General features: G+C 40.1%; 1 protein-coding gene across 1 annotated transcript; it reads left to right on the forward strand.

Moving 5' to 3' along the window:
* Positions 1 to 2,050: 2,050 nt before the first annotated feature.
* Positions 2,051 to 10,572, forward strand: LOC148372638 (transcriptional repressor scratch 1-like). Its single transcript, XM_088328071.1, has 2 exons — positions 2,051 to 2,595; positions 8,829 to 10,572. Exons 1-2 carry the CDS (start codon positions 2,481 to 2,483, stop codon positions 9,554 to 9,556), a joined length of 843 nt encoding a protein of 280 aa, XP_088184197.1. The 5' UTR covers positions 2,051 to 2,480; the 3' UTR covers positions 9,557 to 10,572.
* Positions 10,573 to 26,302: the final 15,730 nt, after the last annotated feature.

Here is a 26,302-nt window from a genome sequence, read left to right on the forward strand (position 1 = left end):
GACACTAAGTGCCAAGGACTGCAATCCCTTCACGGAGGATGAATTTATTAGACTGTTCAAAGATTGCCAGGCTGAATATTCGGCCCTCGCACATTTTAAGCTTACCAAATCTGGCCCACTTTCTAAAAGGTTTGGACACCCCTGCATTAGACAATACAGTACCCTCTAAGGCAATTATGAACCAGACTACCGACTTCTTACAGCCAGATACTTTTTACTAGTAATTTTTAGATAGTTATCACCTATGCATGCTTTTCGCAAGTATTTTGGTCTAAGACACCTTCTCCCATCAGACCTTGAAAATAAAAACACAGTCATCAAACTTAGTCATCGACTGGCACCATATTTCAAGACTGCGGAGTGAGACTGCATCAATCACTCGGTAAACAAAGACAAACAAAAAAGAAACTGCTCTAGCATACTGTGATGTGTGATGTCATTTTCAGTAGGCGGCAGGTAGTGAACTAAAATTGAAAAATTAAAATGAACCCCCGATCTTAAAATTGAACATAATGGCATTTTGGGACTAGGGTAGCAATATTTTGGACTTGTTTCTACATTTAAGAGACTGTTAAGAATACATATTGCTGATATTCATGCTAAGGATAATGTCATGTGAACAAAAACATATATATATATATATATATATATATATATATATATATATATATATATATATATATATATATATATATACATTATATATGAAAATAATATTCTCTAAAATTTAATTATATTTTTGATAACAGCAATTTGACAATTTTACCATTGTTGTATACTGCTTATTTGATAAAAGGTAAAGTTGAATTCAATTTGTACAGTTTGAAGCTCCATCTGGTTGATAGATTAATAGTGCAGTTTAATTTTGATTAGGAATACTTTGGCTGCTGTGATATTTAAATCCCACTTTTATTACCTTTAAAATAGTTTATTTTCGTCCACTTTTGATAAATGTTCACAGAATCGTAAACTGATGAGATTTGTTTGTGTGATAATATGAGATTTTTATACAGTATTTTATATTATAGCTTTACACATCACATCTTGGGGGCAGCCCGGCAGCGCAGTGGTTAGCGCGTGTGCGGCACCGTTCTAAGGTCTTGGGAACCTCCTGTGTGGGTTCAAAATCCAGCTACCGGACTTACTGTGCGGAGTTTGTATGTTCTCCCCGTGCTTGCCTGGGTTTTCTTCCGGGCATTCCGGTTTCCTCCCACATTCCAAAGACATGCATTTCAGGTGGATTGGCTGCTCCAAATTGTCCCTAGGTGTTAATAAGCGAGCGAGTTGTCTGTCCCTGTGTAAACGTGCGATTGGCTGGCAACCAGTTTGGGGTGTCCCCTGCCCACTGCCCGATGATTGCTATGATGGGCTCCAGCACCTCCGCGACGCTACTGAGGATAAGCGGGGCAGCTGATGAGATGAGATGAGACATCACATTGTGAAGTTTTAAGAAATACAAATTTATCAATACTTAAATTATTTTAGTTCCCTTTTGTTGACTACAATAAGGTGGTTGAACAGAAATAATCTTCAAATTGGGACAAGTCTTGTTGAAATGGGCTGGGGCTAGTTGCTGCTTGCAAATCTAAACATTGACCTTGCAAGGTCCTTATGACAACCTCGAGCTTCATGATACAAAAGTTGTAATTGTTTTCTCCCTTTACCGACTTCAAATATCCAAACTTTTTCCAGACACACAAAAATAAAGAGTGATGAAGAAAAGATGGAAAAAAGACGAAACGAGGGATGGGGGTCACGGGTTGGGGGCTGTTAACAGCTTCAATAAATCATCCGGCCCAGTCACTGCTCCCTGGAGAGGAGGGATGGATTAAATTAAGCACTCCTTGGACTCCTCTCTCTCTCTCTCTCTCTCTCTCTCTCTCTCTCTCTCTCTCTCTCTCTATCTCTCTTCCTCTCCTCCTTTATGTACACCCCTCCACCACCCCTTGCTTATAAACGCCGTCAGCTGATCGTCAGACGACACAAGCACAGAGCAGCTCGCTGCACAAAGCGGGAAGGAGGAGAGACGAGGCAGGGAAGCGGGTGGAAGACAACATCGAGGAGCTGCAGGGCTTGGAGGCAGGAAAGGAGGGAGGCGGGAGGGAGAGGAGGATGCGATGAGCTTCGGACCAGTCGTCGAACGGACTTGGGGACTACCTTAACCGGCATTGGAGCAGAAGAACGGACCCGGTACACGTTCTGGATTGTCTTCTTTCCTCCCTTTCCTCCCATTCCCTGCATCTTTCCATCGTCTTGGCTGCACTTGAGGCTGGCTGCAATCAGACCGCAGCACAGGAATCCGAGCCTTGGGCGGGGGAGCTGTCCGGTGCTGAAGTTGCTACCGCTCCTCCAGAGAGGAGCCACTGGTGGAATTTCTACTTTCCTATTTGAAATTCAAGAGCTTGGCAACTAGTTAACGAGGAGCTGCAGGGTCACGCTGGCCACGCCGGTCTGCGTGAGTGTCTGAGTGTTGCACCACCATGCCGAGGTCTTTCCTGGTGAAAAAGGTGAAACTAGATGATTTCTCCACCGGGGAGGATTTGGAGAGCGTCTACCGGCCCAGGACAGAGCTCAGCTTGCGGTTGCATGACAAAGGTGAGGTTGGGTTTGGTCCGGACAGGTGCGAGCTTTTGGGCAGAAAAGTGAGATGTGCGACCGCAGCCCGTGCTGGAATGCGCTGAGGAAGCATTTTCATGATTGGTTCGGCACGGCGTTTTTGAGCGGTAAATTATTACTTGTAGAGCGCAGGGATCAAACTAAGTGAACTATTTCATTTGTTTGCACGCTCTTCCTTTCGAGATTTTGCAAAGTGGATGTTTGCGAAAGTCTGGCATTGATTAAATCCGTCCATCCTTGTTTTGTTGATTTTTTTTCACCTTTGTTGACCCCAATGTCACCCCCAACACGCACATACACACACAACGTCTCTAACTTAGCTTGGGTTATCAAAAGCAACTGAGGTATGAACATTTGACTCAATTGGCTATGTAAAGTCCTAGTTTATAAGTGAATATATATATATAAAAACTTTGGGGCTTATTTCTGTGGCTTTGGTTGCCCTGTGATACTTTCATAGGGGAGCTCAATAAACGTAAAAGCTCATTATGAGTTAAAATATCTTTTTTTTTTCAACCAATTATCTGTATCAAGAAGGTTCTAGGCTAAATGTCAAGGTATGAGTACTCGCAACAGGTATCACTACTGTTCTCATTTTAAGGACTAAACACCATATATTTTAAGATAATACCAGTCTATTTTTATGGTCTCATAACCTAGTCGGCTACTAGGCATATTTCCTGTGGCCATATGATAAGGACCTTGATTTAGTAAAGACTAAATTATATCTATCAGGCTACATTTTAAAAATTTGGTACACTTCATGGCTATCTTTTCAGATGTTTACAGCCACTCTTTAGATTCTTTGATCAGGATGTTAATTTAGTGAGGGCTAAATAAGAGCGAGGAATTATACCTGTAGGATATTTTTAAGGTATTGGTACTCGTAACACCTAGGTATATATAGATGTATAGATACCTGTTGTCACTCTTGTGGCTGTGTGACAGAGTGCTTGTTTTAGTAACTAATAAACATGTGGCATATAGAAGCCAAATTTTCAAGGTGCCTGTTGTTAAAGATGATTAGGTGTTTCTTCGTTTTCCTTTTGTACGTTAAAACTTTCTGTTGGCTGCTGTGGTTACAATTTATGTCTGCATTAAGGGTGGAAGTCGGAAGGGCTTGGTACCACTTTTTCAAACCCGATACTCTGGATGTAACAATATCTTAACATAACCACCCAATATCATCGTATGAACCAATGATTTGATATTTTTCAGATAAAATATTCTGGGGAAAAAAACTCAAATTACTTTAGAACAATCATGATATTGTTTCAAAAATCCTAGAAGTGTAGCTGGTTGGTACTTGGTTAAACACTGCAGAGGCAAAAACAGTCCCATCAAAAGGTGGAACTGTTAAACAGTATGAATCTGGCCAACAGAGGGTGCTAGAATTCTCTAGCTATTACCTTATGAACCGACTGCCATTTTTATTAACCTCACGTGATGGCGATATATTCCAACAATTTTTGTATTGACATCTGTCCATTATTTTTACATTTCCATCTGATACTAATAGAAATTCAACTGATGGGTTCTGATTTCTTTGTCACGTTCCAAGTTTGTAATTGATCGGACATGTTTAAAAAAAAAAAAAAAACTTTTCAATTTGGTTGTAGCTATTTAGCTTGTATCAAACTCGATAATGGTATCTTTGCTGGTAATGTTTAACCATTACCAACTACTAGAACTGAGAAAAACACAACCAATAAAAATTGTTGCGACAAGTTAAACACATTCGAAACATCTACCCATCCATCCATTATCCTTAGTACGGTCGCAAGAGTGCTGGAGCCCATCCCAGCCATCTTCAGGCAGTGACCAGGAGACACCCTGAAGTGGTTGCCTTCCTGTTGCAGGGCAACATTCCAAACATTATTTGTTTAATCATTTAGTTGTCGTTTCTGACAAGTTTGTTAGAAGTTACCAAGACGGGCTACTACTGCATCAATACATAGTGTCAGTATCGGTCCTGACTCAAAAGTTCAGCACTATTCATGGTATGAGACTAAAAAACAGAGCAAACTGTTGCGGACACTGAACTTTGATGCCCCTTTGAGCTGATGTGTCGGCAAATACTCCGCAACTGACATGCCATTGCATCAGTGCACACTCCCCTTGCCTGATCCTCACTTGTGGTTGCACGTTGGATCCACAAAATAAATGCATCTGACAGTGGTGTATTCATCATGTGGAAGCTAACAAGACCTGTGTGGCTTTAACGTGTGATCCACACCACGTTTTTCAAGCTTTTTAAGCTCCCCCTTTTTCCTATTTCAAACTGTAACGCTTTCTGCAGAGCAGGATTTGGCCGAGGTTGAGCCGGCTCACATCCACGCAACTGCTTGGTTGGAGCTGAGTAGGGATTCATTGATACCCCATTTGTGTTGCCTTGAGTGTATTGGGATTGTTTGCTTTGTCATTATAGAAAATATATAAATGCTTTCTTTGTTTTGCCCTGAAGGAGCTTTCTGTTCCTGATTGGTGATAGTTTTTTGTATAATCATACCCCCTTTTTCTTCCCCTTACTGTAAAAATACATGTGTTATGAGCAGGGTTGGGTAGGGTTACTTTAACTTGATTAATTTCAATTACTTTTGGATTACTCCAATACCAAATATCCTAATAAAAGGCAAAATAAACTAAATATGAATAAAATGATGACTCACAACATGGGGTAAGCTTCTCTCCTAGCTTTGATCTCTGGCAAAACTAACATAAAATGCGACAGAAACAAAATGAAAATAAATCCAAACAGCTTGCCAACATCATTTTTGCCGTTCCATGTATTCCGTTACTCCCCAAGCCTGCACTAAAATTTGTAATTTAATTCATATTTAGTTTATTTTGTCTTTTATTAGCATATTTGGTATTGGAGCAATCCAAAAGTAATTGAAAGTAATCAAGTTAAAGTAACCCTACCCAACCCTGGTATGAGGATGTATTCTGAATGGGGAGGTGGATTCGAATTTCAGCGCAGGCCCTTACGCTTGTTTTTTTCTCTTGTGTCAAAAATGACACCAAAAAATGGCGACATTATACACTTAACAATTTCATACGGCTAGAAGCAACACTGATCTTTGATAAAGCAGACGTTTGTTATCCTATTACATATGCTGCCGAGCCAACGCGAGAAAAAAAAACAACCAAGCAGATGACAAAAGGTATGACTCAGGAGGTGTCATTCTCACATCTGAAATACACTTGTAGCTATTGTCACGATTTGTGGCTGCAAACCAAGTGTGGGTAACCAGGAACAGGGAGAGAAAAAAAAAGTAAGGATGCAAAAGAAAAACAGAGAGTCAATAAAAACATTTATATGTATTCTCACAATAAATACAACTGACTGGCAAAGTAGACGGAACAGAGTTGACGTGACATAGAACCTGATGCAACAATGACGCAACAAGAGGTAAAAAAAACTCCAGGAACTAAATTTACACTGATGGCCGACACAAACGAGAGACAGCTCGTCAATCCGTTCAAGGTCGGGGGACCTGAGAGGCCAATACCAGGGAGGGGAAGAACAAAACCCAGATCGACGAAATATAACGTAGAGATATAACAGGCATATACAGTATTAGGCCCATCATGAACTCAAAACCTCAATAAACCTAGAAAATCAAAACAAAAACATAACATGTATAGTACATAGCTTTTAGGTAAGTCCAATACACCCAAATAACAGTAATAATAGAGTATGATGAATGAAAACTTTTATTTCGAACATTGAAATAAAAACAGGACAAAAACAATGAGTCAACAACAAAATATTGTCACATAACATGTTCGAAAAGGGGTAGTCAGAAGCAGATACTTATTTTTCCTACCCCTTTATCTTCCCTATTAAATACATATTACAAATCCTCCTTTCCTCTTATGTCTAATATAACAAAATCTCATGGATATACTTATTACATAGGTCAGATAGCAATAATTATAATAATTACAATAATCACAGATTTTATACACTAATCTTCCATCCCTCAACGTCATAATGCGCCTGGTTACCAAATGTCACTGTGGCACCGATGATAATAACAACAATAAAAAAAAACATAAAATTTATAATAACAGTTATGATATAATAATAGCAACAATAACAACAAGTTAACCATAGTTTTAAACGCAATATTTCCAATCTCCCTCATATCCCATTTTCTTCATCCCTGTATTTCGCCAGTAATGCTTTTTTGTATTTAAATTGGAACACATGGATAGTTGGACATTGTTTGATCTCATTTTGCAAATTATTCCAAAGTCTGACTCCACACACAGACACACACATACTTTTCCTGGTGGTTCTGACCTTTGGGATTTTGAATTCACCACAGCCCCTCAAGTTATGATTTCCCTCTTTCCGAGTGAATACATTTTGTATGTTTTCTGGCACTATGTTTTTGTTGACCTTAAATAACAGTTGTGAAGTGAAAAATTGTATTAAATCATCCAATTTTAATCATTTGGACTGCATGAATAAAATATTGGTATGATTATTTTATAATTAGGGTTCCTCATTTTTAGGTTTAGTGTAGGCTAACTCACTCACGGCTGAGGCTGTTTCTTTGCTTTTCAATTTACAAGCCCGTATAGGGGAAGGGGTTGCTCACTATCATTGAAGGGAATCCAGCTGACCCCTTCAATTGAATAGGCTCTCCTCCTTCACAATACATTGGCGGTATTGAAATTAAGATTGTAAATTATTTAGCGCTTCCTAGTGGTAAAAATTGTAATTCATTAAGAAAAAATATTGATTTATATTATAAGCCAAAATACATGAACTATAGTAAAGGCCCACATAGGTGACGACATTTTGTATTTAAATAACACGAAGCTTACCTAGAGGGAGCTGACATTATTGTCCGACATCTTGCTGCGAGGGGTACCCTAAAAAAACAAAACTTTAAGAAAAGCGAGGCCAAAAAAGAGAAGAAACTTTGTATGGTCTGGTATCTTTTTGACGCAAATTGGACAGTATTTCAGGATTGTTTGTTTCTTTGGACTGTTACTGCTCACTGTTTGTTGTTTTGACTATGATGTATTCTTGACACCATAGTCAGTTTTAGCCAATCGTGTTGTTTTTATTTGATTACCACAACCTTTAGGGTAGATCGGCTTTTTGTAACTTTATTTAAAACAAAGGGCTCAGGCGAGGACCTTTAGAACAGATTAGAATTTTTGCATCTTGAGGGTTTTTTGTACAGTTCTCTCCTGTTCTCCTGGCATGTTCAAAAATAATCGGTGTCATATCTCCTTGAGTTTCAACTAAACTATAAGGGTTTTAGCCTGAGTTTCAGTAGTTAAGTAGTTTCATCTCATTCACATCTTCTAATGTAATGTTTTTTTTTCTTCTTTGTGCATTGTAGCACAAATTATTTGTTGCACTACACGATAAGGGGACATCTAATGGTCAATTATTACACAGTGTCCCTCTAAAGGTGCTGTCTGGTATTTGGAAATGTTCGACCCGGTGATGTAATCTTCTGGCTTAAGTCACCATTGCAGCCTCTGTCAAGCTCCTTTTGTGACGTGTGCAAGTACATGCATTTCTTGGACATGCTTGATTACATTTTTTTTTAGAATTTTTGGGGGTTCGGGTTGGTATTTGGACTGTATTTGAAACAGGCTTTTTTATCATTTGCATGCAACACTAAGAAAAATTGTGGAGATGAGCATGACCAGCTCGGTGGCCTTGGGGGTATGGTGCCCGCCCTGAGACTGGGAGGTTGTGGTCCAAGCCTCGGCCGAGTCATACCTGAGACTTAAACATTGGTACCTGTTGCCTCCCTGCTTGGCGTTCAGCATTAGGGGTTGGAATTGGGGGGTTTGGTCACCTAATGACTCCCAACACCTCAGTTGGGTTGAGCGAGGGGGCTGGGAATCCCCTCCTCTGTATCAATCTCCAAAAAGAGCCAGAAATGACTCTAGCCACCTCCCACTAGGGGGATATGGCTGCGGTGTATAATATAATATAATAAGCTTGACATCACACTCCACCCCCTCTTTCCCTTATCGCTGGTTCCCAATATGTGTGCGTCTTGAACAGCGTTGCTCCTCAAACTCAGTTGGGCATTGTTAACACACACTTAATAAAGACAATGTTTTACTTTCAACTTTCTGATGACACCTCAAACAACAGACCCCCCTTTAGGATAGCAATGCTTATAAAGCGAAATTATTCTAATATCTTTTTCTGTGTTGTCGCCTGACAGCCGGATACATTAGCGACTACATCAGCCCGTCAGTGTACGATGGCGAGAGCGACGGAGGCATCAAAGTGCCCTCACCGGACCCCCTCTACGACGGCATCCACAGCGACTACGGGGCCCCGGACTCGGAGTCGCCCGACAGCCCCGGTTCGGAGCTCACAGATGGTTACATCAACGGCGACGCGGCGGTTAGTGACGGCTACTCGGTGGACGCCTTCTACATTACGGACGGCCGTTCCCGCAGAAAAGCCGTGGGCGGGACTCGTAGCATCCAGCGGCATACCTGCAACGAGTGTGGCAAAACCTACGCCACTTCTTCCAACCTGAGCCGGCACAAACAGACGCACCGTTCGCTGGATAGCAAGCTAGCCAAAAAATGCCCGACCTGCGGAAAGGTTTACGTGTCTATGCCCGCTATGGCCATGCATTTGCTCACGCACGACCTCAAGCACAAGTGCGACGTGTGCGGTAAAGCCTTCAGCCGGCCGTGGCTTCTCCAGGGGCACATGCGCTCGCATACGGGCGAAAAACCCTTCGGCTGCGCGCACTGCGGCAAGGCCTTCGCCGACCGCTCCAACCTGCGGGCGCACATGCAGACGCACTCGGCCTTCAAACATTTCAAGTGTAAACGCTGCGACAAGACCTTCGCGCTCAAAAGTTACCTGAACAAGCACTACGAGTCGGCCTGCTTCAAAGGGCCCTTCTCACCTCTGGGGCCACTGCATGCATGACCCGGTCAGGCCTTTGCCTCTGCATTTACCCATGCTCCTGGCCCAGCCCAAGGCCCTGTCTCCGCCCCAGTTCCTGTCCCTGTTTCTGCCCCCGACCCCCATCCTAATCCTCTGCCCCACCCAAAAAAAAAACACTTCCGCCTCCTCCACATTCTGCACCTCGCCTCCCCCTGCAATGGGTTACCGGCAACAATAGCACAATTTTTCTCCCTCCGGATGAAGGGTCAAACTCTTTGACGCATGCACTTCCTGTTGACTTTCTCTTCCTGTTTCCGGATAGAGACAACAATAAACCCGGCACAGGGTTGGGACAAATGGTGACAGCTTCCTCTCCAGTAAGGAAGGTTTTTTTTCGTATTCTTTCGGGGTGAGTAATAGTAATAACGACATAGTAATAACAACGATAATAACACTATTGTTCTTCTGCACCAAGTGACCGAGGTAGAAAAAAGCCTATTTATTGATTTATTTATTGAACTATTTATTTATTGTTTATTGTTTCCATTTACGTTGCACTTGAATTCCTTTTTGTAAGACAACAGGCCAAAGCATATGCCACTTTTTAAATAAGGGGGGGAGTCCATCCTAAAATTTTGTTTACAATATATTCTATGCAGCCCCACTCGATCAAACTGTATGACTGGTATTTTGTTTGTGGGAATTGAGCAACAAAATGCCCATTTTTTTAATCCATCTCGGGGGGCAGACACTTTGTCACTGAAAAATGATATAACGCTTGCTAAGGGCGCCTGTAAAGGGACATTGTGTATTATTTTGCCACTAAATATCGGTATATTGTGTCATGCAAACAAAAAAGACCAAACTGCGTTATTTTTCTTCCCATTTTTTAGCCTAGTCAAGTCAAGTCACGTTTATTTGTATAGCCCTTTATCACAAGGAGTCTCAAATGGCTGCAGAGGCCACAGATTATTGCAAACTATCTATCTATCTATCTATCTATCTATCTATCTATCTATCTATCTATCTATCTATCTATCTATCTATCTATCTATCTATCTATCTATCTATCTATCTATCTATCTATCTATCTATCTATCTATCTATCTATCTATCTATCTATCTATCTATCTATCTATCTATCTATCTATCTATCTATCTATCTATCTATCTATCTATCTATCTATCTATCTATCTATCTATCTATCTATCTATCTATCTATCTATCTATCTATCAATCTATCTATCAATCTATCTATCTATCTATCTATCTATCTATCTATCTATCTATCTATCTATCTATCTATCTATCTATCTATCTATCTATCTATCTATCTATCTATCTATCTATCTATCTATCTATCTATCTATCTATCTATCTATCTATCTATCTATCTATCTATCTATCTATCTATCTATCTATCTATCTATCTATCTATCTATCTATCTATCTATCTATCTATCTATCTATCTATCTATCTATCTATCTATCTATCTATCTATCTATCTATCTACCTTGGTCATATCCCTCAAGAGGAGTGACCGACAGCAAGACACACACATACAATAACAAAGAAAATAAAAGGGAAATAAATAGCATAAAAAAAACACACAAAATGTTTGGACCATGGCCAACCCAATTGCCCTAACACCCAAACAAGTTAGGCACCTCGGCACCTAAGTTGGTCATGCTTTCGTCCCTCCAGATGAAATGGGACACCAGAAAGCGGCCATGTCACTCGGGTCAGGGTGACACAACACACTCTTTTGTTCAACAGCAGGGCCCGACAGCTTTCACTGGTTTACCCCTGCCGCATCATACGGGTGCCCAGCCCATCCTTAACGCGTCCACAATCCCACTATCCTAACTACAGACTATTATTACACCATACCCTGATCAAAAACCTACATTGAGGGCAAGGAAAAATTCCAAACCTCAACATGAGGTGAATGACAAAACCTTGAGAAGGGACCGCACTTGAGGTAATCCCCTTTCCAGGATGATGAAGCAACAACGAATGTTACAATACTATAACCAGCTTTTTGTTTGTCACCCGCAGCAGCAAGATTGCGGAGAAATATGTCAGCTCTCTTTAGGCGAGGGTCATGTTATGTAAAATAAATGTAAATTTCTCGACTTAATGTATTTACAAAAAATCATTTAATATGACAGTTCATGTATTTTTTTGTATTTTTTGCTTATTATTTATATGAATATTATTTATGTTTTGTTCAATTAAGTTATTTTACCTTAATCAGATGCTAAATAATACACAGTGTCCCTTTAACCATAGTTCTGAGTTTGGTTAGGGGAAGTTTCTAAGATGAATCACAATTGGTTGTTCCCCCGTTTATTGTGATGGAATTTTCCACTAATAGCTCGTGGCAAAATGGCCACGCCCCACATGCTGAAATTTCTTTTTTTTTTTTTGCGGTTTAATTATAACTCATGAGGCCAAATGCCAGTACTATTGTAAGAAATGCTTGGGGTTGACTTCTCCCTAAGTGCTACTTCTTTGTATTTATGTTGTTGAACATTTTTTATAACAGTTATTTGCATGCAAACAAAAAGCAAAAAAATCCAATCTATGCCAACATTATTTAAAGCTTTTTTTCCTTTGCCAAAATTTTACTAGACGAGGGCAATATTTTTCTCTTGGAGCCTCTGTAGGACTTTTTACAAAGCAATAATCAACACTAATGCATGGTATTTTATGAAGTATTACCTACTACTGTATAGCAGTTTTTAAAAATCAGGTATGTTGGACTTCACCTATAGTTATAAACTGAGAAAAAAGACAAATACTGCAGACATCAGGGAACTTGCCAATGTAGTGTAACAAAAAAAAACAACGAAAAAAAAATAAGTCTTTACTCTCTCGTTCTGCACTGCCTGCCTCTTAGTGAGTAGATCCAACGTCGGGTTTTAGGGAGGTGGGGGAGAGTGGCATGCTGGGTAAGACCGATTTGAAGAATTCAGACAGGAGTGGAGAGAAGAGGACTGGACTGAAAACTGAATGCGTTAGTCAAATGCACATCAAGCCTACCTTAACTCATTCACTGCCAATGACGACAGTAGACTGCCTATGATGACTATATAAGTCCCTGCTATTAACTAATTAACTGTCTATGACGAAAATAGATGTCTTTGGCATTAACTCATAGACTGCCTATGATGACTATAAAACTCCCTGTCATTGACTCATTGACTGTCTATGAAGAAAATGAAGGTCTTGGCCATTCATTTATCGACTGTCTATGACGAAAATAGACGTCTTTGGCATTAACTCATAGCCTGCCTATGACGACTATAGATGTCAATTGCATTGACTTATAGACTGCCTATAACAAACATAGAAGTCACTGGTATTAACTGATGGATATTATGTGTCATGTTTGTTTATTTCCCTACGCCGTCTCCGCCGCCTCGTAAGTGAATTGGCCACCCACGGAGATCCCACAACCCTTTGTATTTCTTGCGGGATCTCAAAGGTTGTATAAAATGTGCCCAAAAAGTCAAAATTTAGACGCAGACACAAATGTTAGGTTCCTCCCGACTATAGGTATTTCTGGCCACGCGTGTGTCCAGTAAAGAAAGCAAAAAAAGACAAGAGAACGGTAATAAATAGACATTTAGCTGAAGAGCTGTAAGCCGCTGCGTCCATGCGCGCTGCCATCAGCATCAAAGATATGAAAACAAATACATAATTTGCATTAACTCACAGACTGCCTACAACAACTGTAGAATGTGCTGGCATTCACTCATTGACTGTCTATGACAAAAATAGAGGTCTTTGGCATCAACTCATAGACTTCCTATGATGACTAAAGAAGTCCCTGTCATTAACTCATTGACAGTCTATGATGAAAATTGACATATTTGCCACTAATTCATCCGCTTTCAATGACGAAAATAGATGTATTTGGCATTCACTCATAGACAGTCTATGATGACCATTGAAATCCATGTCATTAACTTATTGACTGTAAAATGGACGTCTTGGCCATTAATTATCGACTGTCTATAACAAAAATAGACGTCTTTGGCATTAACTCATACACTGCCTACAATGTCTATAGAAGTCCCTGTGATTAACTCTTTCACTGTCTATCACAAAAATTGACGTCTTGGCCAATAATTTAGACGTCTTTGGCATTAACTCATAGACTGCCTATGTTGACCATAGAAGTGCATGTCCACTTATTGACTGCCTATGACGAAAATGGATGTCTTTGCCATTAATCATTGACTGTCTATGACGAAAATAAACGTCTTTGGCATTAACTCACAGCCTGCCTACGACGACCATGGAGGTCAATTGCATTGACTTATAGAATGCCTATTAACAACCATAGATCTCACTGGCATTAACTCACAGACTGCCTACAATGTTTATAGAGTGACTGACATTAACTGATATTCTTTGAAAAAGTACATCATTTGCATTAACTCTAGACTGCTTACAACAACTATAAAGGTGCTGCCATTACCTCATTGACTGTCTATGATGAAAAAAGTGGTCATTGGCATAAACTTATTAACTGCCAATGATGGCAGATCATGTCATTGATATTAACTCATTTACTGCCTGTGAGGACTACAGAAGTCCCTGGCATTAACTCATTGACTGTCTTTGATCAAAATAGACGTCATTGGCATGTACTCATTTATTGCCAATGACGATAGTAGACGTAATTAACATTCACTCGTAGACTACCGATGATGACTATAAACGTCCCAAGCATTAACTAATTGAATGTCCATAACAATTGGAGATGTCATTGGCATTAACTCATCTCTTGTTTGTGACAAAAATTGATCGCATTGGAGTTAACTCATATGACTACTTTAAGAAGTCAATGGCATTAACTCATTGACTGTCTTTGATGAAAAAAGTGGTCTTTGGCATTAACTTATTAACTGCCATTGGCGGCAGAACACATCATTGGCATTAACTCATTAACTGCCTGCGACGACCACAGAAGTCCCTGGCATTAACTCATTGACTGTCTTTGATGAAAATAGACGTCATTGGCATGTACTCATTCATTGCCAATGACGATAGTAGACGTAATGAACATTCACGCGTAGACTACCGATGATGACTATAAACGTCCCAAGCATTAACTCATTGATTGTCCATAACAATTGTAGATGTCATTGACATTAACTCATCTCTTGTTAGAGACAAAAATTGATCGCATTGGAATTAACTCATATGACTACTTTAAGAAGTCAATGGCATTAACTCATTGACTGTCTATGATGAAAAAAGTGGTCTTTGGCATTAACTTATTAACTGCCATTGACGGCAGAACACATCATTGGCATTAACTCATTAACTGCCTGCGACGACCACAGAAGTCCCTGGCATTAACTCATTGACTGTCTTTGATGAAAAAAGTGGTCTTTGGCATTAACTTATTAACTGCCATTGGAGGCAGAACACATCATTGACATTAACTCATTAACTGCCTGCGACGACCACAGAAGTCCCTGGCATTAACTCATTGACTGTCTTTGATGAAAATAGACGTCATTGGCATGTACTCATTCATTGCCAATAACGATAGTAGACGTAATTAACGTTACCTCATAGACTACCTATGATGACTATAAATGTCCCAGGCATTAACTCATTGAATGGCCATTGGCATTGACTCATCTCTTGTTAATGACAAAAATCAACCGCATTGGCATTAACTCATCCGACTACTATAGTAAGTCAATGGCATTAACTATTTGACTGTCTATGATGAAAATAGACGTCTTTAGAATGGACTCTAGACTGCCTCCAGCGACTATACAAGTCACTGGTGTTAACTCATTGACTGTCTACCATGGAATATATCATTGGCATTAACTCAGACTTTCACGATGATCTTGGAAGTCACCTACATTAACTGTCTGAAATCAAAAATATGACATTGGCGTTAACTCATAGACTGCCAACTGTCATGAACCAGAACGGACTCTCGGATCCAATAGCGTCAGTTTCAAAAGTGCTTTTATTTGAAAGAGTTGTTGGGGCTGGCTTGGGACGTCGACGCTTGTCGGTCGTCAGCCTCTTCGGGCGGAATGGCAGCTCCGTGACGGGTGGACAGAAAGTACAGCTGAGCGGTAAATCGATGGCTGGGGAGTAGGACGCAAAACGTGGAACGGAAAACAGGTCAAAAACGGAAGGCGGGCATGAATCAGGCAAGAGGGGTCGTGGGTACCTTGAAGTCTGAAGAAACACTCAGGGATACAAAGAGTATACCCGGACGTCCATCTCTGGACGCAGACCGCTTAAGTGGAGAACGTCAGCCAATCAGGAAGTGCGCTCCAGCGCGCCAAACGATTGCCCCAGGTGACTTCACTTAGGCAATCACGACACCTACGACGACCATAGAAGTCCCTGGCATTAACTCATTGACTGTCTTTGATGAAAAAAGTGGTCTTTGGCATTAACTTATTAACTGCCATTGGAGGCAGAACACATCATTGACATTAACTCATTAACTGCCTGCGACGACCACAGAAGTCCCTGGCATTAACTCATTGACTGTCTTTGATGAAAATAGACGTCATTGGCATGTACTCATTCATTGCCAATAACGATAGTAGACGTAATTAACGTTACCTCATAGACTACCTATGATGACTATAAATGTCCCAGGCATTAACTCATTGAATGGCCATTGGCATTGACTCATCTCTTGTTAATGACAAAAATCAACCGCATTGGCATTAACTCATCCGACTACTATAGTAAGTCAATGGCATTAACTATTTGACTGTCTATGATGAAAATAGACGTCTTTAGAATGGACTCTAGACTGCCTCCAGCGACTATACAAGTCACTGGTGTTAACTCATTGACTGTCTACCATGGAATATATCATTGGCATTAACTCAGACTTTCACGATGATCTTGGAAGTCACCTACATTAACTGTCTGAAATCAAAAATATGACATTGGCGTTAACTCATAGACTGCCAACTGTCATGAACCAGAACGGACTCTCGGATCCAATAGCGTCAGTTTCAAAAGTGCTTTTATTTGAAAGAGTTGTTGGGGCTGGCTTGGGACGTCGACGCTTGTCGGTCGTCAGCCTCTTCGGGCGGAATGGCAGCTCCGTGACGGGTGGACAGAAAGTACAGCTGAGCGGTAAATCGATGGCTGGGGAGTAGGACGCAAAACGTGGAACGGAAAACAGGTCAAAAACGGAAGGCGGGCATGAATCAGGCAAGAGGGGTCGTGGGTACCTTGTAGTCTGAAGAAACACTCAGGGATACAAAGAGTATACCCGGACGTCCATCTCTGGACGCAGACCGCTTAAGTGGAGAACGTCAGCCAATCAGGAAGTGCGCTCCAGCGCGCCAAACGATTGCCCCAGGTGACTTCACTTAGGCAATCACGACACCTACGACGACCATAGAAGAAACTGACATTAACTCATTGAGCGTGCATGACGAAAAAACACGTCAATGGCATTGAGTGAGTTAAAAAAAACCTGGTTAATACTCTCCCTTGCCCCTCCCTCCTTTATAGCCCCGCCTCCAATCAGCGGCATGGCTGAATCCAGCTTTTCCATTTCAGAAAAAAACGAAAAAAAAAATAATAAATAAATCCAATGTAGATTCTTGGAGCTTCCCTGGAGACACTCGGAAAAACCATTTGCCTTCGGTAATGCCAATTGGGGTGGTCTGAATAAGCTCCGGCCCACGGTAGAGCGTCCAACGAATTGCTTCGGATGATACTTCACCTTCATTCCGTCACACATTCAGAAGAATATCCTGAGTTTGATAAGACGATGATTCAATTACCGATTCGTGTTATTTTGGGGGTTTGAGGATAAAAGGAGAGTTTGCACTCACCATGCACCCGTGCCCTACTTTTACCTTCATCCCAGACGTAAATGAACAGAAAGCTTCTGAAGATGGCTGCGGTTTTGTGACGCTATCAATCTGATCTTGAAAAACGAGACTCAAAAGAAGAATTATTTATATCCGGGAAATTGAAAAAAAATATTGAATTACAAAAGCACAAAATCGAAGGAGATTAAGATAAGGTGTGAATATTTGTCAACTGTGAAATTGTTGCCATATCATAAAGGAGCTTAATGGCTGATAAGAATTTTGGAGAACGGTGTGAGAGGCATGCAAAGAATCATTAAAAAAAAAAAACTCTTTTTATTACCGACCTTCTCCAAGGCACAAAAAACCCCATCCCCATTCTATATCAATTGATGAATACCATCTTAGATGTCGCTCCACTCCAGTCCTGTAGATGGTGCTGGTGAGTGTAAAAGTTCATAACGAAAAATGCTTTATTTTTTAAATATTGTCAGCCATCTATCCAGTGATTTCTTAAAAATATTAAAAAAAAGAAAAGGAAAAGTAGAAATTTGAAGATGGACTAACAATAATAATAAGAAAAATAATTTGATTTAGAGATACTACAGAGCACAGACAAGATATTTTCACAATGTGTACAATCTTGAATACATTTTAAAAGTTTTGAAAAAATAATTTTAATAAATGATATAAAAATCAAGCAGTTTTTTCATGTTTCAAATGATTTTATTGTCGACTAAAACATACCAACAAAAATTTGGGTAACCATACCGAAAGTCTTTTAGTTTCCAATGATAAACCCAAAATATGTTTTTATACAATACAGTGATATATAATTTAATGTATTCATTATTTTAATAAATCAATAAAACAGATTATTTTTTTGACTTATTAATGAATTATTAAGATATTTCCATTTTTTTTTCTAATCGGGGAGTGACAGCAGGACAATATTCTAAGGCAACTGATATAATTCAATGACTACTTTTCGATAAAATGACTGATATTTTATTTCTTTGGTGAATTCAAAGCCAAAGCCGATTATTTCTTATGATTTTAAAAAATATTTGTGGAAAAATCATAAACGGAAAGCAATATTTGCATCAACATTTCGATTACCCGAGATTATTTCGAGTATGAATTGTATTTCTTTTTCTTAAATCTTTTCCAAATTGTCATTGTTGCATTGAATTGTTTTATTTAAAAAAAAGGACTATGTTATTTGGCTAATATTTGTTCATTACGACCTATTTATAGGATAAGCAGGGTTGGGTAGGGTTACTTTAACTTGATTACTTTCAATTACTTTTGGATTACTCCGATAAAATTTAGTCATTGTATTCATATTTAGTTTCTTTTGTCTTTTATTAGCATATTTGGCATTGGAGTAATCCAAAAGTAATTGAAAGTAATTAAGTTAAAGTAACCTTACCCAAAAGTAAAAGTCAACGGGGCCTATTGGGCACCGTGGCAACCGTGACACACACGGGTGCGGACAATTTGGTGCCATGGCAACCATGACAGAGGGTGGCGTTATTGCTTTGGTTAGTAGGTCACACTCGATATAAAAATTGCCCAAAAAGCTGACTTTGCATTTTTGTTGACTTAGCATTTTTTCAGCAAAAAAGAGACAAAAGTAACCCAGAGTTTTTGTCTGAATATAAGCATTATACTGTTATTCTCCAACATAAAGTTGTTAAAAAACGATTTTTCAAGGGAAATCATATGGGTCACAAAAATCAGCTTATACTGTTGTTTGAGAAGTGGAAATTTCAAACATTGGGAGAAATCTTCAAAACATGAAGAAAAACCAAAAAATTAAACATTAGGTCATCAAAAAGCAATAATGGCATGAGCCGAACTTCTTTAGATCCCGTCCTGTCTCCTCGCCAGCTCCAGATCGTTTCTCGCTTCCAATCTCATCATGTTTCGCCTTCAACCTAGTAGCACAATGAAACAAACTAGAATTCAGGTAGAAAGAAAAAAGTAAAAAAAAACTTGTACAAGCTTAACTTATTTCCTTTTGTTTTTATTTTGGCAGAGTTATTTTGTATTTCCCAACAGAAGGGCAGAAAGGATCCCTTTTTTTCGAAGGAGGCTTTGTAAAAGGATGTTTTTAACCGCTGTACAGTGATATCTGACACACTTTACCTCGGGAGATTCTTTTGGCGTTAGGAGAATCTCCCGGGTTCTTTTGAGCCAGTATTTAGACAATGTAAGCACAATGAACACAAAGCATTTTGTGGCACTTCATAATAAAGAACTATCTTAACCCGATGAAGTCTCCTTTCCTTGTCCGTTTTCATTTAAGTGGCGGTATTCGTTTACACAACGTATCGTTCCGGACGCGGCTGTATGAGCGAAGCTAATACGGTTTGTTTGAAGAGACGAGGCAAGCTAGCGAGAGGGCGCAGCGGGCTCATTAGCGCTTTTAAGGCGTGGAGCTGCCCGCCAGTAATGGGCTGCTTTTCTTTGCTTAAACAAACGCTGCAGTTTCCCTGAATCAATATGTGGATGTTTAGCGGCGCTTAGCTGGAGTGACGCGGAGTCTTCGCTCGCTTTCAAAGCGGGTTTCTGTTGCCGCAGTCCGATGATTGACCTTCACTCGTTTGTTTATTGAACTGAATTGAATGGTCTTTATTGTCATTTATGTTGCCATTAGGAAACAATGTAAGTGAGAAAATTACACATGGCACCAATGTTCCCTGTATTTTTCCACGGGACACAAAGTCGGTGAGCAACGCTTGAAACAATAGTGAGCAACAGCAATCCCAAGTGTGGAAACTAAGTCATTATCAAACATGTCCAAAACTTGACATCAAGTTACATTTTGCTGAGTTTCCGGCAATGCAAAATGATTTTTCTCTTTTGAATGAATTGACTCATGTATTATTGCAAAGGTTGGACGGCCTACAAACATCGTTTGTTTTACAATTCTTTCACAAGATATCCATTTCTTTTTATTTCCTGACATATTTTGTCGCATAATATTAACATTTTTGAGGGCTTATTTAGTCGGTTTTAAGATACAGAATTGTACTTAATCACATTTTTTAGTGGAAGTAGAATGTTGGCAACAAGATTCACTTGATATAATTAGAAATTATTTGAATGCAACACAAACTTTTTCTTCTTTTTTCCGTGTTTTTTCCTTCTTTTTTTTAAATTCCTCCAAAAAAAACGTCATTGTGTTTATTTTTTCCGAGCTGTTACTTTTTTTCTTTTTGTTCTCTATTTACTTTTTTTCCTTTGTTTCTTTCATTTCTTTTTTTCGGGCTTTTTTTCTGAATTTTTCCTTCTTTTTTCTCTTCCTTTTGTTTCTTTTTTTCTCAGCTTTTCACTACTTTTTCATTTTGGTATTTTTTTCTTTTTTGTTATATTCCCCCCCTTCCTTTAAGTCGTTTTGTGCATAATTTTACATCATATTTGGTCATGTTAGGATTAAAGAAGCAAAAACAACCTGGAGAGTCAAGTCAAATCAAGTCATTTTTATTTGTATAACCCTTAATCACAAATAGTCTCAAAGGGCTTCACAAGTAATTACATATATGAAGTTTAGGTTATTCGTATGCTATAGAATAGAAGTGAGTTTTAAGCTTAGATTTAAACATTTCCACTGAGGTTGCAGATCGGATCTCAGGGGGAAGAGCATTCCACAGCACCGGGGCCCGGATGGAGAACGCTCTCAAACCTGCGGATCTCTTCTTGGCTCTCGGGATCACCAGGAGACCGGCGCTCTCGGAACGAAGGCTTCGGGCCGGGACATAGGGGGAAATCAGATCTGTACGATATGAGGGGGAAAGTCCATGTATGATTTTGTATAGTAATAGGAGAACCTTAAAATCGCATCTTAGGCTAACAGGGAGCCAATGCAGGTTAGCCAAAATTGGGGTGATGTGATCGTACTTTTTTGTCCTTGTTAAAAGCCTCGCTGCAGCATTTTGTACCAGCTGAAGACTCTTGAGTCTGGTCGTTTAGGACCCTTTTAGTGAGCCGAGCCGAAGAAGCCGGTTCTCGACAAACTCTACTAACTGGACACAACTTCGTTCTACCTCGACTCGACTTCAAAATACCTTATTTAGGACACAACGTCAGGGGAACTCGTGTATTTTTACCTTCATGCACTGTAACTTTGACTTAAGTCGCTTCTTAATTAGTAATTTTGAGCCTTCTTTTTTGTGCGCTGGCTAGATTTTCTTGTGCGCTGAGAATGTGCGAGCAGTGCGCAGCTTAGAGGGAACACTGCATGGCGCTCTAGGGTAAACCAGTGTCTGAAACTCATGACAAAACGTTACCGGACACCAAAGTTGCCTGCCCAACCATAAAGTTGCCTGCCCCATTTCTACCAACTTGAAACACAATAAGACGACTCATCGCAAAAATGACACCCATTGTTGCAAAGTATTAAGGATTGATAATCAGAATATATAACAGAACACTTTAAAATTAAGTTTATTAAAAATCAACTCATAATATTCATTGAATGCATATGACATTGCTGTTTTCCATCTGCCATCAGTGTGTACCTGGATTTACTCATCTTCATTCATGCAATGTTTGCGTTGCGTCGTCTTGCTACAAGTCACGCAAACTCCTCTTTCCACGATGCTCTCAATGTATGTTTACGTTTTGTAGCATCATACATTTTGTCAGCTTCTTTTGATATTTCTTCCGGGGCTGAGGTTTTGGCTTGATTCCTAACCACTTCTGCATTTTTTTGTGTTCTCTGTGCGTTTACTTTGGAAAATGATATGCAAATGCACGACCTTATAACACCCAGGAAAAATCAAATATACAAAGTTATTCGATGCAGGCTTCTGATTGGTTGCAGAGTATGCAAATTGCCAAACGAACCTAAATTTCCAAACCGAACGAAGATTTCGAAATCGGAATAATTTATTATTATTATTCTTTTTCATCTTGACAATGTTGTCGGCCACCCGGGCAGAGACGTTTTGTAAGTTGTATGGCCAACTTAAATGATGCAGGCGTCCGGGCAGAGGTTATTTCAGACACTGGGTAAACATCTATTTATTTCTCTTGTATGGTCCCCTCAGGGCTGGGGTCTCCAACATGGTGCCCCCTTAGGACAGCTAAGGTGCCCATTACAAGTGCTGAGTCATTTTTAATTTTCTAGTAAAAATGTTTTTTAGTGGTTGATTGAGTCTGTTTACCTTTACATTCAATAGGTAATCTGGTAATAACATAGTAATAACATAATAAGTTGTTTTTTTTATTTCCTCAAGTGCACGCAGGAACTGTTTTGCAGATGTTGTTACACAGATCAAATCACGCGGCCTCACTCATGCACGGACAAACGAAAAAGGTGGGGTCAGGGCAAAGGAATCCCGGAGCCTGAAATGGAAAAAAGGGCAGCGGACCAGGAAGCAAAGAAAAAAATCCCGGCACCGTTCTCGACCTCATATTTTGTTACATGCAGATGCTTGCCCACTCTGGAGCAGATCTAAAGTGTCTAAATCACTTCTGCGAGGGTGGGCCTCCTCGCACAGTGGTGATAATAATATTAAAGTATATATATGTATGTATATATCTATTGAAACCTGCTTCAAAATACATAACAAACTGGGTTCCTTTTGCGCTAATAGGAAACAAAAAGTAACTCTCGGTTTGACAAAGGTTTGAGCGAAATGTATTTTCAATGACTGCACTGGAAAGGTACAGTCAGTGCTGTCGCAGCAGACCGATTTGCAGCACCTGGCATTCCCAAGCAGATACCGCCAGGGTTGGGTAGGGTTACTTTAACTTGATTACTTTCAATTACTTTTGGATTACTCCAATACCAAATATGCTAATAAAAGACAAAATAAACTAAATATGAATAAAATTACTAAATTTTGTGCACCCTTGGGGAGTAACGGATTACATGGAACGGCAAATATGACGTTGGCAAGCTGTTTGGATTTATTTCTATTTTGTTTCTGTCGCATTTTATGTTAGTTTTGCCGGAGATCAAAGAGATCAAAGCCAGGAGAGAAAGCTTACCACGTGTTGTGAGTCATCATTTTATTCATATTTAGTTTATTTTGTCTTTTATTAGCAAATTTGGTATTGGAGTAATCCCCCAAAAATTGAAAGTAATCCAGTTAAAGTAACCCTACCCAACCCTGGATACCGCAAGCACTAACCAGGTCAACTAACCAACTTCCAAAAGTCTGGCGTTCTCAGGGTGGTATGGCCATAAAAAGGTCATGAACATCTAATAAAGACTTTGAAGAGAGAAAAAGATCACCAACTGTCAGAATAAATAGGCAAAAAAAAATATTTCCAACCTAGTGTTTGGAGACCGGCCTATATTATAATAATGCTGCAATGAAAAAGAATAGTGGATTGTAACAATAAAATCTTACGTAATCAGTTCGGTATTTAGGGGTCAGCCTCAAAGACTTTTAAAGAAAATGCTGATCCATTTTTCCGGTTGCTGGCAATGTGGAAATGTAAACAAAATGGTGAAGATTTAGAGAACTAGCTAACAACAGGAAGGTTATCTTCGCACCAAGTCTAAAAATAGCACCGGACAATCTAACATCATTAGGTGCTAAACAATTGTTCTAAAACACATACAAGATAGCTTGCTACTTTATGAATGTGTTCATGAAAGAGGAATGTAAGTATGACCTTCAAGGCAAATCCTTGTAAAATAAAACCTAGAATAATAAATAGATAGAAAATCAAAGAATTACTGTTAGTAATGTTAAATTATGGATTCATCTTGATGAAGATTTGAATGGGAAACCAGGCAATTCTTAGGCCTAAACATTAAAAGTAAACTTATAAAAATATGTGAATGAAAGTCTATAGTTTTGCTTCTGTTATCATTTATTTGTGAACTTTATTTTCAAATGTAAATAAACAAGATCTTCAGTCTTTTCCTTTTTGTTCTGTTTTCTTTTCCTTCAAACTTAAGCACAGCGAGGGTGTCAAGAACCAGAACAGGATCAGGACCCAATCGCGTGACGTTCTCACACAAGCCTTTATTTTACGAAAAATGGGGAGACATGCACGTTAGGCAGCCGGTCTGGCGTGGAAAGACAGGAAGCCAGAGACTGACGAGATTGATTCCAATTGCCCGAATTGATACCGCACAGATGGGGTAGATACCGGACAGGATTGAAAATAAACAGGAAACTAAACGGGAACAAAAACTGGAGAAAATAACAAACAGGACAAAAACAGGCGGAAACAAAATTAAACATGACAAAAATAAACGGGAACAATACAGGACTGGAAATATCAACAGGCAAACAGGACCGAGTCAGAACCCACGTCTTGTGGGGCAGAAGTTCGTTTGACGGGCTGACAAAGGAAGCAAGAGAGCGCTGAGCTTAATACAGACAGAAAGCCAATCTCTCAATGAGCCGCAGCTGACGCCACACAAGCGGGGCCTATTGGGCACCGTGACACAATCGGGTGCGGACAATTAATTAAATTAAACCTGACATGAAATGAAATGAAATGATCTGCATTTATATAGCGCTTTTCAAGTCAAGACTTCCCAAAGCGCTTTACATTGTGCTTCACATTTCCCAATAGCGGCCGTGATCTGTGCAGCCATGTAAGGCGCTAACCTGCTTATTGGGGGTGTTGGGGGTCCAGTGTCTTACCCAAGGACACTTCGACATGTAACACGGACAAGCCGGGATTCGAACTGGGATCCCTTAATCCTAAAACGATCGCTCTACCTCCTGAGCTACTGCCGCCTGACTGTGACATACTGTTAATGTTATCATCACTAATGTTATTATGAGGCCAGGCCTTGAGAATATTACATTAGACCGGGCCGTAGTAGGAAGAGGTTGGGGACCACTGCCTTAAATGATTATTTTGGTACTGTATTACATTTATTTCTCCCCTGTAGTTTTTTATGCTTCTTATTATTGACCATCCTGACTCGAAGGGCACAGCAGGCCTCTCTTATTTCAGCACCACCCGACTGCTCTTGGAAAAAATAACAACTAGCAAACTGTTGTTGCGGCTGTCAACACGTGTAGCGTCGAACGCTAAAAAAACAATCTGCGCTATCGGCGGAAGCTTTACTGCTTCAAAACGAAACAATGCAACGGCTCTCCCGCTCTTTATCGAGTCGAGTACATCTCTCGACTTCAACCAGAAAATTGGTTTCACGGCGGTGCCTGTGCACACCTATGAATCTCAGCCCTTCCATTGCCCCCCTACCCTTAACTTCTTCTCACCCTTCTATCTATCCTCCCCCCGTCCACCACCACCAATGTCGTCGCCGCCTCCTCTCCATGTCTTCCACCTTTTGCCGTCTAACCGAAACCTTTCGAGGACCTGCAAGTCATTTAACTCCCGCTAGATAATAAGTCTCGGAATATAGCTCCCCTCCGATAATAAGCTTTATCGCTTGATTGCTCTGCACTCTCCCCGCTGTCTTTAGATTCCCGTCCAGGGACCGAGTGGAGCGAATCACACCATTTCCTTCCTGGCAAGTCAAATTAACACCGTCTGCGTGTGCGCATGTGTGATTAGCGAGGATTGAGGGCGCGCCAAGGGTACAAAATAAAATCCAACAAGTAACGCTTAAGTAACAATGGCGGGGAAGACACCTGTATCATTAAACGGCTCCACAGGTTTCTCATTAATTCATTCACTTTAAGCCTCGCTAAAATGGATCTTTGTTGTCTGTAGATGTCAGCGGCGGCGTAGCTAGGATGGATCTCTGACATCTACAGCCGCAAACAATAGCCTAGCAGTTAGGTTTAAACTTAAGTAGAGACTCAATTGGTTATGAGCTTGCAAGGAGGTCAGGGAGAAAAGTCTTCTGTCAGGACCAGAGCAGGACCCACTTGCGTGCGTTTTTCTTAGTTTTATTGGGAAGAAGGGAAGGGATAGCACACACGATCCGTAGATCACTGGTTGCGAGGAGCAGGTTGCGAGGACGCGGAAGTGGTATTTTCGCGGCGAGCGAT

The sequence above is a fragment of the Urocampus carinirostris genome, chromosome 2 (genome assembly GCF_059441175.1).
Source record: "Urocampus carinirostris isolate Australia breed hairy pipefish chromosome 2, RoL_Ucar_1.0, whole genome shotgun sequence".
Taxonomy (NCBI): domain Eukaryota; kingdom Metazoa; phylum Chordata; class Actinopteri; order Syngnathiformes; family Syngnathidae; genus Urocampus; species Urocampus carinirostris.